The sequence below is a fragment of the Lactuca sativa genome, chromosome 7 (assembly GCF_002870075.4).
Source record: "Lactuca sativa cultivar Salinas chromosome 7, Lsat_Salinas_v11, whole genome shotgun sequence".
Taxonomy (NCBI): domain Eukaryota; kingdom Viridiplantae; phylum Streptophyta; class Magnoliopsida; order Asterales; family Asteraceae; genus Lactuca; species Lactuca sativa.
Genome location: NC_056629.2, coordinates 74,154,172 through 74,173,017, shown reverse-complemented (window position 1 = coordinate 74,173,017; position 18,846 = coordinate 74,154,172). Strand labels below are relative to the sequence as shown.

Below are 18,846 nucleotides of genomic sequence, written 5' to 3'. Positions count from 1 at the left end.
ATTTTATCACATACCAGTTATCTCATCTACCCATGTTCTACCCAACATATTTGTAGATATAAAATACATATATATATATATATATATATATATATATATATATATATATATATATCTTAACTCATTAAAAAACATATAAAACATCCATTCCACACTTATCTCAAATAAACAACAGTATATAAACACATAACACACATTTCTAAGCAAATACTTCATATTTATGTGTTAGAAGAAAGTAACCACACACTCACACATATAAACAACAATATACTTAATACATTCAAACAATACTTGTATTAGTATGGTGTTTACGAAAGGGACTATACACTCACACATATACACAACAATATATATATATATATATATATATATATATATATATATATATATATATATATATATATATATATATAAATGCATAACACGTATTTTATAGCCAATACTTAATATTTATGTGACAGAAGAAAGTAACCACATACTCACTTGATCAGAAGATGACCAGACAACACTACGACTTGTAGAAGTAGTATTCTTTGGTAGATCTGGAAGATCTTCACAAAAATTGGTTTCTCGCAGGTAGAGCTTTCGCTCGGGAATCGCACTTCTCGGGATCTTCGGGGCTTCGGGTCTTGGGGTTGATACTAGGGCTTCAGGATATTTCTTACACGAAAATCGAGGTAAAACGGGAGAGAGAGACGAGAAAATGAGCAAAGGAATAAGGCAGTCTCGCACCCTTTATATAGGGGCTGGATTCACAATTTACGCTGGACGTACATCCAGGTATGCTGGGCGTAACCCGGGTAAGCCCGGTGACTCCCCCCCTTTGGATAATATCCGAATTGATATTTAAATTAAATACTTTAATTATTTAATAAATTTCAAAAATTCATATCTTCGTCATACGAGCTCCATTTTCGACGTTCTTTATATCTCCGCGTAGGTGAGACTACGATCTACAACTTTCGTTTAGACTCCGTCGGCTAATTTTTAATTTTATTTTTATTATATTATTTTAGTATGCCGGGACAAGAAATTTCTGTTATAAATTCATAACTTCTTCATCTAACGTGCGTTTTCGTCTGTCATTTTACCGTTGCATTACTATCAACAAGATATTTGATTCTCGTTTAGATTGTTTCGGCTAAACTCCGCTCGATCTCAAATCGAATATTCGGGTTGCATACCGCTAAGTCGAAACTTAGAAAAATCATGACTTCCTCATATGAAGTCAGATTCGCACGTTCTTTTTATGCACACTCATGGTTTAACGAACTCTACGACTTTTCTTTAGATTGCTAAGGCTGATTATCACTCTAACATAAATTCACTTTTTACGTCATTCAGCGTCGTGCTGGTTCTGTCGCGAAACTTCGACAGGTCATAACTTCTTTGTTATAACTCAGATTTTGGCGTTCTTTATATGTACAGAATCCTTGTAACATATACTACAACTTAGTTAAGATTATTCCTTCAAAAGAATCTCCATCAAAAAGTCATTTTTGACGCTTAACGTCTCTAAATTGACTAGCCCTAATCTACGGGCATTACATCATGCATAACAATACTTGGGTATTGGCTGATTTACCTCCTGGTTGCAAGGCATTAGGATGTAAATGGATCCTCAAAAGAAAAATGAAGGTGGATGGCACAATTGATAAGTATAAAGTCAAATTGGTTATCCAAGGCTTTAGACAAAAGGAAGGCATTGATTTTTTTGATACTTATGCTCCTGTTGCCAGAATTTCTACTATTAGATTATTATTAGCTCTTGTAGCTATACATAATCTTGTGATTTACCAATGGATGTGAATACTGCATTCTTGAATGGTGACTTGGATGAGGAAATATACATGAAACAACCTGAAGGGTTTGTGATGCCTGGAAATGAACACAAAGTGTGCAAGTTAAAGAAATCATTATATGGTTTGAAACAAGCACCGAAACAATGGCATCAAAAGTTTGATGATGTGGTCTTGTCTAATGGTTTTGCATTAAACCAAGCTGACAAGTGTGTATATAGCAAATTTGATACTTTTGGTAATGGAGTCATGATTTGCTTATATATAGATGATATGTTGATTTTTGGTACTGATTTAGAAGAAGTTGATTAAACCAAGAAATTCTTATCATCTAGTTTTGATATGAAAAACATGGGGGAGGCTGAGGTAATTCTTGGTATAAGAATTAGAAAAGGAAACAATGGGATTTCAATTTCTCAATGTCATTATATTGAGAAGATATTGAAAAAGTTTAACTTTGAGAATTGTTCTCCTATTAGCACTCCTATAGATCCTAGTCTTAAGCTTCTACCTAATATAGGATCTCCAGTGTCTCAACTAGAATACTCAAGGGCTATTGGTTGTCTAATGTATGCCATGACTAGTACTAGGCCTGGTATAGCATATGTTGTGGTAAGGCTTAGTAGATATACTAGTAATCCTAGTTCACATCATTGGCAAGCTGTGAGTAGAGTATTTAAGTACTTAAAAGGGACCATGAATTATGGTTTAACTTATAGTGGATATCCTTCTATTTTAGAAGGTTATTCCGATGCCAGCTGGATTAACAACTTAGAGGATCACTCCTCTACTAGTGGTTGGTGTTTATACTTGGAGAAGGTGCCATTTCTTGGGCATCTAAGAAACAGACTTGTATTATTAACTCAATCATGGAGTGTGAGTTTGTTGCTTTGTCTGCTACTGGTAAACAAGCTGAGTGGCTAAGGAATTTGATTTATGAAATTCCATTATAGCCCAAATCGATATCTACCATTTCTATCAGATGTGATAGTGCTGTAACCTTGGCTAAGGCTTATAGTCAAGTGTACAATGGAAAGTCTATACATTTAGGTGTTAGACATAGCATGATTCATGAGCTCATTATGACTGGTGTGATATCTGTGGAGTTTGTAAGAACTCAATTGAATTTGGCTGATCATCTAACCAAAGGGTTAGCAAGAAATCTTGTGCACAAGGCGGCTGTAGGGATGGGTTTAAAGTCCACTTAAATCTTTTATATTGAGATACACAATTCCCATTTAATGCAATATTAGATGCTGAATTCAATGTGGAAAGCTTGATATTTGAAGATTGGAACACATTTTGTTATCATCCCAAGGTATGTGTTCAGTACTGCAAGTTAAGGAGGTTGAAATTTTATTTCTTAATAGTTCTTTGAAAATTTGCATTTGCATGTGCAAGAACAAAAGAACAACCTATATAAGCATGAAGTTTAGCTGCTTCAAGAAGTTGGGACTTGACTTTGATATGCTTATTGAAGGATGGGACACAAGCTAGTAAAATATAGTGTCAAGTTAGAAGGTTGAGAATGTAAATTGTTGTGTACATTATCTTCATGTATTCACTTAGAATATAAAGGGTTCAATCCTTAGTGACGCCCTAATATTCGAATATTGGGAATGAATAATATACTAATGTGAAATTCAATCGTCATGATATTTCATTTATGCATCAGTTTTGTTGGTGTTATGTTTCATTTTAAATTAATCAAGATTACACTTAAATGGGGGAGGTTTGTTGGTGATTTGTTATCATCAATGTTATTTAAGTGTAATGGAATTACTTTGTTGACTAAAAATGATCTTGATAAATATTAAACAAGTAAGGAAGGTGTGGAGTACACACTAGTTTAAGTTTGATCAAGTATCAAAGTATACTGTCATTTAGGGGCGAAGCCTCTTGAACAAACGGGGGTTTGGGGGCAGCGCCCCTGGGAGCGGGGTCTAAGGGGCGGCAGCCCCTGGCTGTATTAAAAATGCATCAGAAAATCCAAATTTTGAATATTTGACCCAGTTTTGACTTTGCATTAATCCTTATAAAAAATCCAGATTTATAACAGTTTTGAAAGTTGAGAAAAACTATTATATGACAGTTTTGATAGTTTTTCAGACAAGGAAGGTTTATAACCAATTTTAGTCAGATTTCTGGTACTCACGAAATTACACCTTCTCATTCTCTCTTTCTTTCTCTTTGATTTTATCTAAGTCTTATCCAATTGAGGATTTAGGAGTACCACCCAAATACTTCTATTTGAAAGTGATTATCACGATTCTCAGATTTCCAAGTGCCACTAAACCATATTTCTAACAGCCTTTGGGGCGACGTTGTTCCTTATCTTTTGGCATAAAAGACCATGGATGATTGCTCCAATTTGTGTATTATCTTCCGTACCGATTGCGACTTTTGGTGTTCTTCAAATCCCCCTCATAGTTGATCTCTATCGGTCGACATATGGACACATATTTGGCAATCAAAAAACAAAAAATAACAAACTGAAGGCATATGACATACAATTTATTTTTGGTAAGTTAAACCAACATGCATCTTGGTATGACGCATCTAGGGTCCAACAATTATACATATTTTATGTTATTCTGAATACTGAGATTTAAGAACTGAATTCTAGTTTGATAATTAAAAGCATTTCATATATTACATGTCCTTTAAAGCTCTTGACGCTTTGATGAATAAGTGAATAATTTAAAGGAAACTAATTGTTCAAGATGATAATTTATTAAGTGTCAGGTTGTATGTGTTTGGTTGGATGGAATGAAATGAATTAAGTAATTAAATGGATAAGGTAATTGAATGGATTATTGTCACATGATTTTCGTGTTTGGTTACTCAAATGGAATGCAAATAAGTCATTAATACTTTCTTAATTGGTACGGAAGTATGAAAATTCTAATAAATGGTATGAATTAATGGACATTGACAAAAATACCCTCATCACACAAAATGCATACCATTTAGAAAATTTTAACTTTATCCAGAAAAAACAATATTTACTATAAACCAGCTTCAAAAGGTTCATCATTTATTTTCTCTTTTTCTTTCTTCTTGATATATAATCATCGTCAAATTTACATATCATATGGCCAAAGTTGGCATTCCAATAGTAATGTTGAACAAGTTTTTGACTAGTACCAAAGATGTGTTCTTTGTGCTGGATATAAGTATCTCGTAACAAAGATTATTGGGTTTTTACGACATAAAGTTATATGCAAATTAAAGCTCAAACAATGGTCACAATAATGTTGAAATGTGTACTCCCAAGGTTAGTGTCTTTCCCTGACAAATGGTTGCCATGAACCATGTTCAGTTGCAGATTGCAATGGTAGTTTCTAAAAATCTTTTAGTTCAGGCATTTTATCAAACAATTAATATGCATCGATCTCAAATTAATATATATTAATGTTCAGCAGCACAACCCACAAAAATCAGTTTCATTGAACAAAGATCGTAATAAAAACTAAAATTATAAAACTTGTGATAAACATTTATTTGGAAAAATTGCTACCCATCATAATACCTGAAATACGAAAAAGAAAACCAACAAAGCATATTTAGAAGTTAGAGAAACATAATTGTTTTGATAACAAGTTAATTGTATGTGCACCATGTGTCTTCATTTCTGCAAACCAACAAAGCATAACAGATTTCAATCCCTATTCTAATAAAAGAATAGTTTTAACCTTCTTTTTACATGTGTCATCATATTAGGCCTCCTAATTAATACATATTTTATTCTTTTTTTTCCATGTGTCACTTTATTAAACATCTTAATTAATGAATGCCACATGTCAACCTATTAATTCTCTATTTCAAATTTTAAAATTTTCACTTTAATTACAATAAATAATAACAATGGAATAAAAATTAAAATAAAATTAATATAAATTATAAGGTGATATAATTTCACATATTTATTTAAATTAACGATTATAATTGATTAATAATTTTGTATTCTAACTATTAAAGTTTAATTAATTTTGTAGCCGTGGTTTCACGGGTGATAAACTAGTGATTTAATGTAGATGTTAAACACCACGCCCTCATCTCGGCATGCCTAGGTGGGAGGGTTAACGAGGCAATCGGTTGTAGATGAGTGAGAGTGTGTGATTTTTTTGTTTTTTTTTTTTTATCTATTTTTAACACTTCCAAAAAAAATACTTCATTTTTCAAAATATAACCATTTTTTTTAAAATTTCAAATTTAAACTATTCATCAACTACTATAAATACCAACAAACTTCTTTATTTTGCACCACCTTCAAACATTTTTCATTCATCTTTCCATAACTTCTTATTTTCCATCGCCTTCGAACCTTCTGCATCTCTCAAAATAATGTATTTTTGGACCACAGATAAAGAGATCATTTTGGCTCGTGCATGAGTCAATGTAAGTAAGAATCCAAATAGCAACTACCTCAGCAAATCCTATGAGGCCACAAATAGAATGTGACATAAATAACACTACTCCATCTAACTTAATAGGTTAAATTGTTATTCATGAAGGGTGAAATCCACAAATTTTCATTATTTTATAAAAAAGAATTAAAAAAAAAGAATGGGGTACCTAAGATATAAAAAAATCATGATTTTGAAGTATTGACATTCCTTATTAAAATGTGACATTCCATTCCAAAATGTGCTTTTTTCATTTCTTGTTAATTACTCATTGTAATCCCTTGATTATTAATACATATCAAACGGGGGCTTAAAGTTGTGCCATGGAAAATATTGTGTTTCGGGGAGATTTCTAGTCTTGGATCCACAATAGAAGCTTTCTCAATTTTTTTTTTTTCACAGAATAAAAAAGATTTGAAAAAACTTTAGGGACGGAACACGAGCACTAAACTTAGTGAGGGTGAAACTAAGTTAGGTTCGTTTATTAAAAAAAGGATTAATCAAACATAGTTGTTTAATAAATGCTATAATTAAGATGAATTGTATTGCCTTGAAAAAAATAACTAGATCTTGAAATAACTGTTTAATTTGGAGACTTCGGAATTTTATGGTAAGAAATGCAATTACAAGAGTTTAGTTTTGCACCTCATTTTGGTAATGATGCTGATTTGAAGAGATCAAAGTATATTGGACATAAAAAGGTGGATTATAATTGTTGATATTTATTGTAAACTGTTTTTACTTAGTTATCAAGGTAACCATCTATTAGGAATGTTTCCTATTTAGAGGCTTTAGATATTGTTTACGATTCTTTATAAATCTATTATATAAAGTCATTATATTTCATATTCTATTCATTCCAACATCTTCTTTCTCTCTTCACCCTTAGAGACCTGTTAGCAACGTAGCCGTTAATAAGAGTGACGTTTTCATAGTGGTTTTTTCCTGGTTTCGGGTTTCTACTTTATATCGTGGTGTTTGTGTTGTTGTTTTATTACACTTTTCCATATTAATAGCTGATCTATTTTATAACAAGATGTACCAGAGAGTTCAAAGATCCAAATTTGTAGGTGATGGACGTTGGCCGTTTCAAGTTGATCGTGTTTCCTTGGGCGTTACGAGTTGATCGTTTTTTCTTGGCCAATTATTCTTTGGTTGGTCATTGACTTTGTTGGCCTTTTCGGGTGATCGAGTTATTTTGGGTTAAAATTATCTTGAGTTTCTTGGTCATTTCAAGGTGATTGAGTCCACGTTACGAATTGATGGAGTTTCTTGGCCGTTTTGAGTTGATCGATTTTCTTGGCTTTTTGGAGGTGATTGAGTTATTTTCCTGTTGTCCTGTTCGACTATTACAAAACTTTTGAAAGAGAGTTTTCCATTGTCGATTTAATCTCTATACTATCTATTGATTCGATTGATTGTCTTGAACCCTTAACTGTTCTTTCTTAGCCGTTTGCATTACCCATTCTCGACTTTACAATACTTTGCTGGATTTTTCCATTCTTTTTGATCGTCTTTTCTGCAATCATTAAAATAGCCACATCAAAATTTTCGAGCCCATAATAGTAATAACAGCATACACAAATACAATCTTCCATCGTTTTCTTTTGGGGCCACACTACACCCATATTGTGTTCCTTTTTTTTTTTTTTTTTTGCCACATTTGGTTTGTTTCTATCCCATTAATCGATTTGTTTGAAACATAAATCGATTTCCTTTTAAAACATTTAAATCAATTTTCACCTCTGATAAAATTGATGATTTCTGCCTTTATATATCAACTAGGTTATAACCCGTGGAAACCACGGTCGGTATATTTAAAATTTTTAGATAGATAAAAAAATAATAAATGTCAAAAAAGGCCAAGATATTATCGATTGTAAGTAATTATGAATTAATTTGTTAAACAAAATAAATATCATAATGATATCAGGATATGATTTTGTATTTTCAAAATTTGAATTGAATTTGATTTGTTAACAAAAGTAGGAAAGAATAAAAATCATAGAAAATTGCCATGTGTCAAAAATACATTCTAAAAAACTGACACATGTCATTTTTAAGTTTCATTTATCAGAAAATGTAGATGTAGATTTCGATATTGATGAAATATGTGGAAAACCTCTATGTTAGGGTTACGTATATTCAGCAGTATATATATATATATATATATATATATATATATATATATATATATATATATATATATATATATATATATATGTATATATATATATATATATATATATATATATATATATATATATATATATATATATATATATATATATAAGATACATATTACACAAGGGCCCCTATACTATACAAAAGAAAATAAAAAAACCAAAAAATATAATCTATTTAACACACCCCCGTAGTTTGAATCGGGGGGATCCCTAATGTTGAAACTATCTCTAAAATCAAGAAATAACTGAGTAGGTAAGCCTTTTGTAAATATGTCTGCAAACTGATATGCTGATGGAACATGTAAAACACGCACATGACCAATCGCAACACGTTCCCTAACAAAATGTAAATCTATTTCCACATGCTTGGTTCTTTGGTGCTGAACAGGGTTAAATGCTAGATAAATGGCACTGACATTATCACAAAAGACAACAGTGGCACAAGAAAGCGGACATGATAACTCGAGGAGAAGATTACGAAGCCAAGCAGTTTCAGCAACTACATTGGCTACCCCCTGTGTACTCGGCTTCGACACTAGAGCGAGAGACTACATGTTGTCGTTTGGAAGACCAAGAAATTTGGTTATCTCCAAGATAAACACAGAACCCAGAAGTGGACTGGCGAGTAGTAGGACACCCGGCCCAATCAGCATCAGAGTAGGAAACCAAGCGATCAATGGCTGACGGACGGATATGAAGACCATGCGTTAACATACCTTGGAGATACCGTAAGATGCGTTTAAGGGCATGGAGATGCGGAGCGCACGGGTCATGCATATAGAGGCAGACCTGCTGCACTACATGCGCAATATCAGGACGAGTAAAAGTCAAATATTGCAAAGCTCCAACAAGACATTGATAGAGAGTGGGGTCAGATACTGGCTCGCCCCCCGCAACGAGCTTGCTTTTGGTGTCAGTCGGGGTACTACAGGGATTACACGTGGCCATATCAGCATGAGACAAAATCTCCTAAGTAAAGGCAGATTGGGATAAGAAAAGACCAGAGGGGCTGCGGGTGGCAGCAATACCCAGAAAGAAGGAGAGAGAACCGAGATCAGACATAGTAAATTCAGATGAAAGCTGAGAAATAACAGTGGATATGAGAGTGGAAGAGGAAGCAGTGAGAATTATGTCATCAACATGGAGAAAGAGGTAGATAGTCTCAGAACCGTGATGGAAAGTGAAAAGAGAGCTATTAGATCTACTGCTTAGAAAACCAAGAGTGGAGATATAGACTGCGAAGCGTTGGTACCACGCACGAGGGGCTTGTTCTAACCCATAGAGGGCTTTGCGAAGACGACATACGTGATCAGGCAATTTACTGTTTCTATAGCCAGGGGCTAACACATGTAGACAGTCTCAAAAAAGATCACCGTGAAGGAAAGCATTTTTAACGTCTAGTTGATGAATTGGCCAACTCTTGGAGACGGCGATACTGAGAACGGTACGGATGGTAGCTGGCTTGACAACAGGACTGAACGTGTCATCAAAGTCCAGACCGGGCTGCTGAGAAATGCCTTGGGCAACAAGACGTCCTTTATAACGATCAAGACAACCTTGGCTATCAAATTTGTGACGATACAGCCAGCGACAGCCAACAATATTAGCAGAGAGAGGTTTAGGAACAAGATCCCATGTGTGATTGGAAAGAAGAGCAGACATCTCAGAGTCCATGGCAGCATGCCAGTGTGGGTCACACATGGCCTGAGTAGTGGATTGAGGGATGGGAGAGATGTCAGAGGTAGCGGCTAGATTGAATATTTGTTTCGGGCGAAGAGAGCCAGTGCGAGAACGAGTAACCATCCGATGACCAGAGGGAGGTTGAGGAGAAGATGATGTAATAAGTGAGGATGCAGAGGTATCATTGGTTGATGGTTGACCTTGGATGACCGGAGTTGAGGAGGCCGTGTGCGTGGGTTGAGGAGGTGCGGATAGGAAAGATAGAGAGGGAGTTGACTCATCATAGTCGAATGAGTCATAATCAGATGGATAAGATGTAGGATGAAAGTCTGAGTAAGGAAAATGAGTTTCATCAAAGATGACATGATGAGATGGAATAACTTTTTGAGTGATGAGGTCTAAACATCGATAGCCACGATGGTCGGTGCAGGGGCCAAGGTACACACAAGCAGAAGAGCGGGTACCAGCTTATGAGGAGCAGTAGAAGAAGTATTAGGGTAGCAAAGACACCCAAAGATTCGTAGGTGATTATAAGAAGGAGCGATCCCAAATAGAATTTGAAATGGGGACTTGAACTGAAGAGTGGTGGTGGGAAGGAGGTTGAATGTGTGAGCGGATGATAACAAAGCTTCAGCCCAAAATTTAGGGGGAAGAGAGGCTTGAATCAACGAGGTACGCATGATGTTATTAATAGTGGGAATGGTACGCTCCGCCTTTCCATCTTGTTGAGAGGTATATGGACAAGAGAATGGGATTTTGATGCCATGATTTTAAAAAAATTCCAAGAGTGGTTGATTATTAAATTCACGACCATTATCGCATTGAAAAAGTTGGATGTCAGTTTTAAATTGATTAATAACATAGGAACGAAAATTTTTAAAAACAGAAAAAACTTCGGATTTAGAGCGTAAAGGAAAAACCCATAAGAAATGCGAGAAATCATCCAAGAATAGAACATAATATTTAAAGCCACTAATGCTAGGGATAGGAGAAGTCAATAAATCAGAATGTATAAGTTCAAACACACGAGATGTTTTAGTACATGATGGAGAAAATGGTAAACGACAATGTTTTCCTTATTGGCAAGCATGACATAAAGATGAGTTCTGAATGGAACATGAAATGAAATTACGAGACTTAAGAAACTGAAAAATAGATTGTCCGGGATGACCAAGACGACGATGCCATGTCTCAAATGAAACAGCAACGTGAGCGGAATCAGAGACATGCGAGACAGATGAAGGAAGCACAGGATACAAATCATGATGATCGCTATTGCAACGTTGAAGAGAAGCACCTGTTTTAAGATTCTTCACAGTGAAACCAAAAGGATCAAACTCAACAGAAACAGAATTATCAATAGTAAAGCGACGAACAGAAATGAGGTTTTTAACAATTTTATCAGAGACAAGAACACTGTTTAAGGAAAGACTATTATTAGAGAAAGGAAAAGAGGTTTGACCGATACATTGAACGGGAATAACAACACCATTACCAACCATAATGAATTTAAAATTACATGGAATAAGGGAGTGCATTATACCTTGATTGAAAGTCATGTGCGAACTTGCTCTAGAATCCATGTAGTAATTGTTGTATTGAGGAGGTTGAACCGACATTGCTTGAAAAACAGAGGCGAGATCTGTGAATTGTTGGTGACCATTTTGCGAGGCAAGAGCCCCAAATGCAGTGGGATTTTGCTGCTGAATAGGGTGCTGATGTGGACTAAACTTCTGAGAAAAAATGGGTTGTATTGGAGCCGGAGGTTGATGCAAGTGTTGACCAAAAAAAGGAGGCTGTTATCCAAAAAACGGAGGCTGCAGAGGCGGTTGGAGAGGGCTGAAATGGCTGCTGGGCAGTTGCTGTTGAGGCCCGAAGGATGCAGAACCAAAGCCAACAGCAAGTGGCTGCGTCTGAATGACACCAGGGGGCTGTCGTGAAAAGGCAGTAGCGATAGCAACAGGAGGAGTTGGTCCGAGGAGACCCGATTGGTGGCTTGGGGCAGATCCGAGTGAAGAAGGAGTCCAAAGTAAGCATGATGTTGACCTTGAACGCCCGGTGTACCTGAAAGAGAATTAGAGCTAGCGGAAACATTAGAATTACCCCCTCCCTTGGAAGCAAATCGTCCATTACTTTTACCCCTATTAAATTTATTTTTCGATTTTCCATTAGTGGGTGCAGATGAGAATAGTGCAGCGGAAGATGTGAGTATAGCATCACCGGTTGGATCAATCGATTCTTCTCGTGATTCGTGGAGGAGTAGCATGTTCTTAGCCTCAAAGAATGAAGGGAAAGGCTTTGTATTAGTGATGATATCGACAATGCTATGATAGGATGGTGGTAGTTGACGGAGAATTTGCATTACGAGTTCTATCTCATCAAGTTTTGAATCACAATCTGCAAGTGCTTCAGCCAAATTCTGTAAAGAATGACAAAATTCTGTAATGGTGGAGGAACCTTTCTTGGTGTTTCGAAATTGCTCTTGAAGTTGGAGCATACGGGACATTTTGTTGTTGAGAAAGAATTCTTGCAGTTTGTCCCATAAGTCCTTTGCAGTGTAGTTGTCACTAGATATAATTTGTTGGAGGTTTGCATCACACGTAGAGTAAAACCAAGACTTTATTCGAGAGTCAATGGCTTCCCAGTCTTCATCATCATCATCTTTGGGAAGAGATTTGCCATTGATATAACCATACACTTTAGCACCCTTGCACATGTCTTGAAAAATACGTTTCCATAGCTTATACTTGGAACCATCAACAGAGAGTTTAAAACTGAACTGAGAATAGACATTAGTGAGAGCAAATACAAGTTGACTTGCTGTAGGAGCCGTAGGTGTGCTAGAGGAGGTAGGTATGGACATGGAGATGATGGAAAATCAGAAAAATAAACTTAAATCAAGGCAGAAAATAATAAACAAAGTGCTGAACCGTAGGTAGAGATAAACAATGTACCGATAACCTAAGTTCTTTGATGAGAAGACAGCAGAAGAGTAGCCACAATCGTGAAAGAGAAAGAAGTAGTCCTGATACAGCAGCAGCAAACAGGAACAGAAAGAAGGAGTGCAACAACCGATGAGAAAAGATGACACAGCTTCAGACCGGTTGTTGGAGCTTTGGCGGCTGGTTGAGATCGATGGCAGAAAACACACAAGAGGTGAAGGCGCCGAAAAAAAAATCACGATGTGCTGAGGATTGATGTGAGGCTCGATACCATGATGAAATATGTAGAAACCCTCTATGTTAGGGTTACGTATATTCAACAATATATATATATATATATATATATATATATATATATATATATATATATATATATATATATATATATATATATATATATTACACAAGGGGCCCTATACCATACAAAAGGAAATAAAACAACCAAAAAGTATAATCTATTTAACAGATATATTCATAATTGACTTTTTTTAGAGGTTATTTAAAATCATTTGTTATGGCAAAAAAATATAAGATCTATTAATTTGAGATGCATATTAGTTTTTTGATAAAACGTTTGAACTATAAGATTTTCAGAAACTGCCATTGCCATCTGCAACTGAACATGATTCATGCTAACCATTTGTTAGGGAAAGACACTAATCCTTGGTAGTACATATTTCAACTTTATTGTGACCACTGTTTGAGCTTTTGCATACAACTTTATGCCCTAAAATAGAACCCTATAATCTCTGTTACGAGCTACTTACATCCAGCACAGAGAACGCATCTTTGGTACAAGCACAATGTTTATTATAGAAATGTTTTCAGTATTCATAAAATAAATTTCTTTGCTTGCACTAGACAAGTCCAATATTTGTTCAACATTACTATTGGAATGTCAATATTAGCCATTCATTTGATTGTTTTTTTTTCTTTTCCAAGTGGGAGAGGATGGTAGCTTATCATATGTTGTAAGTTTGAGGATGATTATATATCAAGAAGAAAGCAAAGTAGCAATTGAATGACGAAGCTTTTGAAGCAGATCTGGTTTCTGGTAAATGTATATATATTATTTTCCTGGATAATGTTGTTAAAATTTTGTAAATCATATGCATTTTGTGCTGAGGGTACTTTGTCAATGTCCATTAATTCATTCCATTTATTTGAATTTCCATACCTCGGTAGCAAACAACAAGTATTAATAACTTATTTGCATTCCATTTGAGTAACCAAACACCACAATCACATGATAATAATACATCCAATTACTTTATCCATTCGATTACTTAATTCATTTCATTCCATCCAACCAAACACACCCTCGACACTTAATAAGTTATCACCTTTAACAATTAGTTTCCATTAACTTATTCACTTATTCATCAATGTCTCAAGAGCTTGAAGGGACATGTAATATATGAAATACTTTTAATTATCAAACTAGAATTCAGTTCTTAAGAGGGTGTTTGGATAGGGAAAAAAATGACAGCTTATTGCTTATTGCTTATTTTCACCACAATAAGCTAATTTAAGTGTTTGGATAGAATGCTTAAAAAATTAGCTTATTGCGGTGGGAATAAGCTAAATAAGCTGATTTTAATAAGCAAGGGGGGTAATGCTTATTGCTTATTGTTTATTGCTTATTAGTCATTTTACTCATATAAGCTGTTTTGTTTGCCAAACACTTCAAATGCTTATTGCTTATTGTTTATTCCCACCGCAATAAATTAATCCAAACACATTTTAAAAAAATGCTTATTCCCACCACAATAAGCAATAAGCAATAAGCTAATTAAGCTAAAAATGCATTTATCCAAACACCCTCTAAATCTCACTATTCAGAATAACATATTCAATGTATAACTGTTGGACCGTAGATGCCTCATTCCAAGATGCATGCCCGTTTCACTTTCCAAAAATAAGTTGTAAGTCATATGTCTTCAATTTGTTATTTTTTTGTTTTTGGATTGCCAAAGATGTGTCCATATGTCGACCGATAGAGATTTACTATGAGGGGGATTTGAAGAGCACCAAAAGTCGCAATCGGGACCGAAGATAATAAACAAATTGGAGCAAGCATCCATGGTCTTTTATGAGAAAAGACAATGAACAACGTTGCCCCAAAGGCCACCATCATGGCAGTTGTAGATAGCATCAACGCACAAAGACCAATCATCAGTCGTCTTGGCAAAATGACTAGAAAATCTCTCTCATCAAAACTTCCTGTGAGGATCGACAAGAACATCAGTAATGCTGTGCTGGATGCAAATAGTGAGATTGAATCTGTTATTGCAAAGATCGTGAAAGCAATTTCTTTTGTAAACACCGGGATGCCTGTTTCTTGATTGCTTCCACCTGGTACGGTAATGGCTGCCGCAAACACAATTGTGGTAATTAGTGCCGCAGTGATGCTGCATGATTCTGCTACGGCTTTCATCCACTTTTCTGCTTCCTTCACCATATTTTCGTGCTCCCTTCTGAACACCTCATCCGGTGTCTCTTTGAAAGTGTTCTCTTTTGTAGTGCAAGTGGGAAACACGAGCTTCTCAATTTCCTGTAAAATATAAAACAAAAAGTAAACTGCTTCCTTCCCTAGCTACAATAATGGTTAAGAATTCATTTTGGATGTACCTGGCGCCAGTGAAGCTCTTTTTGTAGCTGTAATGCTGGGCCTCTTCTATGTCTGAGTTTCTGCAAAGAAGGTAATCTTCCAACCAAGTGCAACATATTGTTCTTAGAAGAATCTTCGATCATTCTGTAAACACTCTTACGCTCCCCAATGGTATAGATAAGGTTGTAGACTTTTTCTGAACGGTGTATAACTGCTAACTGTATAACGTCATACCCACTCTCATCTTTATATCGAACTGCTTTAGGAGATCTCATTAAAATCTCATCAACAACCTCATAAATGTTTTGACGTGCAGCCTCAAGAACAACTCTATGATACAGAGGATGAGCATCAGGGAATTCCAACTTCTCTATTTCATCACATACCAATTTTAGAACTTCTTTTGCTGCTTTCTGTTCCTTCATTTTCTTCTCGATACGTTTAATTGGTGGAACTGATAGTTGGGAAATAATTGGTTCAAAACAATCATCAAACTTGTATTATATGGAATTAGTTAATTATAGTTTAAACGCAACTGATATAAATTGAGTCTTTATATACCTACTCTTGTTGCAACCTTCCAGAAGAGGAAATAAAACACAAAGAATGGAAAATAAAGCATCAATATGAGTAGGCGAATCATGTAATAAATCCAACGAAGCATGGCTAATGGACCTGCATAAGCAGAAAACATTCATTTGTGATGTCAACTATGTGATAAATTCTGGGGTTGTATTTGAAGGTTATATATCAGTAGCTCACCTCTCATTGTGAAGTATAGTAGCAGTTGTCTACTACCAAAGATCACGTCATCATGTACATCTTCTATTATACACATCATGTCTTTGCAGTAGTATACTAATACTTTAAACGAGTCCCTGGCTCTCATGACTATCCTTTCACAAATATCACCCAAATCTGAAAGAAAAAAAACCATAATAAAAGAAGAATAAGAAAGAGACAATATATCTCTAGTATATTAGAAACTTACTTGGATATATAAGCATTTCCCAGTAATCCAGCCCCATCGGAAAAGTTCTAGTAATTGCCAGAAGTATATTATCATTTTCCACAACAAATTCAGGAGACTTCTTGACTAACTGTGTTGCTAAGTCTGCAAGCATATTTTAAAAACTGTGAATATATAAACTAGTAAATCTTTGAAACATCGTATTTCTGTGATATACATCGGTTACGCACCATATTGCTTTGCAGTAACAGCATTAACAAGAAGGTTAACGCCTACTTTTACACCAGGGCTAACAGAATCCTCTAAAGGAAAAAACTTTTTCTTGGATTTTCCATCGACAGCATTCGCAGCGTTCAACAAATATTCTATGGTGTCAAGATGCATATTTTCATAAGCTTTGTCCAAAGGTATTTCACCTTTATGGTCTGGAATTTCCAACAATCTTCTGTTTTTTTTTACCAAGAGCGATGCTGCTTTTGTGTTGCCAACGATTGCAGCTATGTGCAGGGCTGTGTTTCCATCAAAATTTCTCATTATCAGTAAGTTTACTTCGTCTGTATACTCTAATATATTTCTGAGTATACGGTTACGACGTAATCCAACTGCTATATGAAGCATGGTGTTCCCATCACTGTCTATGTGCTCTGTGTCTGCGCCTTTACCCGATGATAGTTTGGACTCCACTTCCCTCCAATTTCCTTCCGCAATAGCTTGACGCAACTTCATGTTGCGTATGATCTTGTTTTTTCCTTTTCGTTTTATGTCTTCATCGACTGTTTGTATTTCGGATGAAATTGTGATATTCTCTTCTGACGAAACTTTATCTCCTATCTGTTTCTGCTTCTTTTTTCGATTGAGCTGAATCCATTTTAAAATTTCATTTTAATGACTATGCAACCATAACCCTTATATATATATATATATATATATATATATATATATATATATATATATATATATATATATATATATATATATATATATATATATATATATATATATATATATATATATATATATATATATATATATATATATATATATATATATATATATATATATATTGGATTTGTTTAGCAGATATATCGAAAGGTACCGAAAGTTCTTCATAAACTGGAATTGCGGTTGTATCATAGAATGATTTCAGTTTCTCCCAGACATCTTTGGCACAATCAAGATCAACAACAGTGCCAAGGAGCTCTTCGCTAATTGAAGCCAAGATCCAACCTTTGACAAGAATATTATATTGTTTCTCCATCTCTGGGCTCAAACCTCTTGGACCCATAAATGTTGCATCTACAATGCCGTACAAATTGTAAGTCTCCATGAGGGAAAACATCTGTGTCTTCCACGGATGGTAATTACGGTAGCCGGAAAGCTTCACAGACACAAAGTTAGAAACATTAGTATTTGATGCATATAAGTACTTTATGTCTTCTTGTATTTGTGCTAAAGCATGTGGAGGAGGAGGATCGATTGATGAGCTTGCCATCTGAATGAAGAATAGATCTTAATGAATGCATGCAGCTAACATCTTCATGGTTCATATATAGTTTAGACTGCAGGTTTATATTGTATTCGATACTTGCATTGTTTAGTCTGCGCTTTATCTTTTTACACTCACTTTGTGTTTGCTAGAAGATACTCCTACACAGATAAGGGCATTAAAGATGAATAAAGTACGATTATATTGTATTGGATACCTGAATTGCATACTATCTGCTTTATCTTTTTTTAATAATTACTTTATTCTAATGAATCTTGTCAATACTAGGATTGGGCAGCTGGGGGTTATGTCGGTGGCGTGGAAAACGTGTGCATGTGTTTCATTTGGGTCCTGAACTCCTGATATTTCCGGTTAACATTTTTATCTTTCCACTTAAGAAATAAATGTTTGGACCTTTTTGCCCCTGAATTAATATTGGAGGTATAAAGAAAGATCGTCTATATAACACGTGAGAAATAAAGATTATCCATAAACACATTCAATTATTATTTTTAACGAAAAATTCAAAAAATTTAAAGTAAAAAAATTGTGATGAAGTGGCGACTTTACCCTTTTACAAATTGTGGATGATTTTTAACTTTGGCAAGGAGATTTCCCCATGTACAAAGTGGTGATGCTTGAAGTACAGTCCCATTCTGGTGATGGTGCAATAAAATCTCATACTCTAAAAATCGATGATTGTACCCATGTGCAGAACGTCCACAATTTTACCCTTATGCACAAAAAGGATGGTTCCAATGTG

At 35.0% G+C, this 18,846-nt stretch overlaps 2 protein-coding genes across 2 annotated transcripts; both read right to left on the bottom strand.

The window, feature by feature from the left end:
• Positions 1–14,472: 14,472 nt before the first annotated feature.
• On the bottom strand, positions 14,473–16,296 carry LOC122194983 (ankyrin repeat-containing protein ITN1-like). Its single transcript, XM_042896411.2, has 2 exons — positions 15,648–16,296; positions 14,473–15,570 (listed from the first exon to the last, which is right to left on the bottom strand). The coding sequence occupies exons 1-2, from the start codon at positions 16,050–16,052 to the stop codon at positions 14,965–14,967; spliced, it is 1,011 nt and encodes a 336-aa protein (XP_042752345.1). The 5' UTR covers positions 16,053–16,296; the 3' UTR covers positions 14,473–14,964.
• On the bottom strand, positions 16,292–18,089 carry LOC111889288 (uncharacterized). The gene is made up of 4 exons (XM_052765487.1): positions 17,694–18,089; positions 16,828–17,455; positions 16,619–16,741; positions 16,292–16,545 (listed from the first exon to the last, which is right to left on the bottom strand). Exons 1-4 carry the CDS (start codon positions 18,087–18,089, stop codon positions 16,334–16,336), a joined length of 1,359 nt encoding a protein of 452 aa, XP_052621447.1. The 3' UTR covers positions 16,292–16,333.
• Between the last annotated feature and the right edge of the window lie 757 nt (positions 18,090–18,846).

Bases quoted from the DNA above. Each gene is read 5' to 3' on its own strand.
- LOC122194983 (XM_042896411.2), bottom strand. From the start codon at position 16,052: ATGAAGGAACAGAAAGCAGCAAAAGAAGTTCTAAAATTGGTATGTGAT. The intron at 15,571-15,647 runs GTACATCCAAAA...TATATTTTACAG, and splicing joins AAGAGCTTCACTGGCGCCAG to GAAATTGAGAAGCTCGTGTT.
- LOC111889288 (XM_052765487.1), bottom strand. From the start codon at position 18,089: ATGGCAAGCTCATCAATCGATCCTCCTCCTCCACATGCTTTAGCACAA. The intron at 16,742-16,827 runs GTGCGTAACCGA...ATATGCTTGCAG, and splicing joins TGTTACTGCAAAGCAATATG to ACTTAGCAACACAGTTAGTC. The intron at 16,546-16,618 runs GTAAGTTTCTAA...TTTTTCTTTCAG, and splicing joins GGAAATGCTTATATATCCAA to ATTTGGGTGATATTTGTGAA.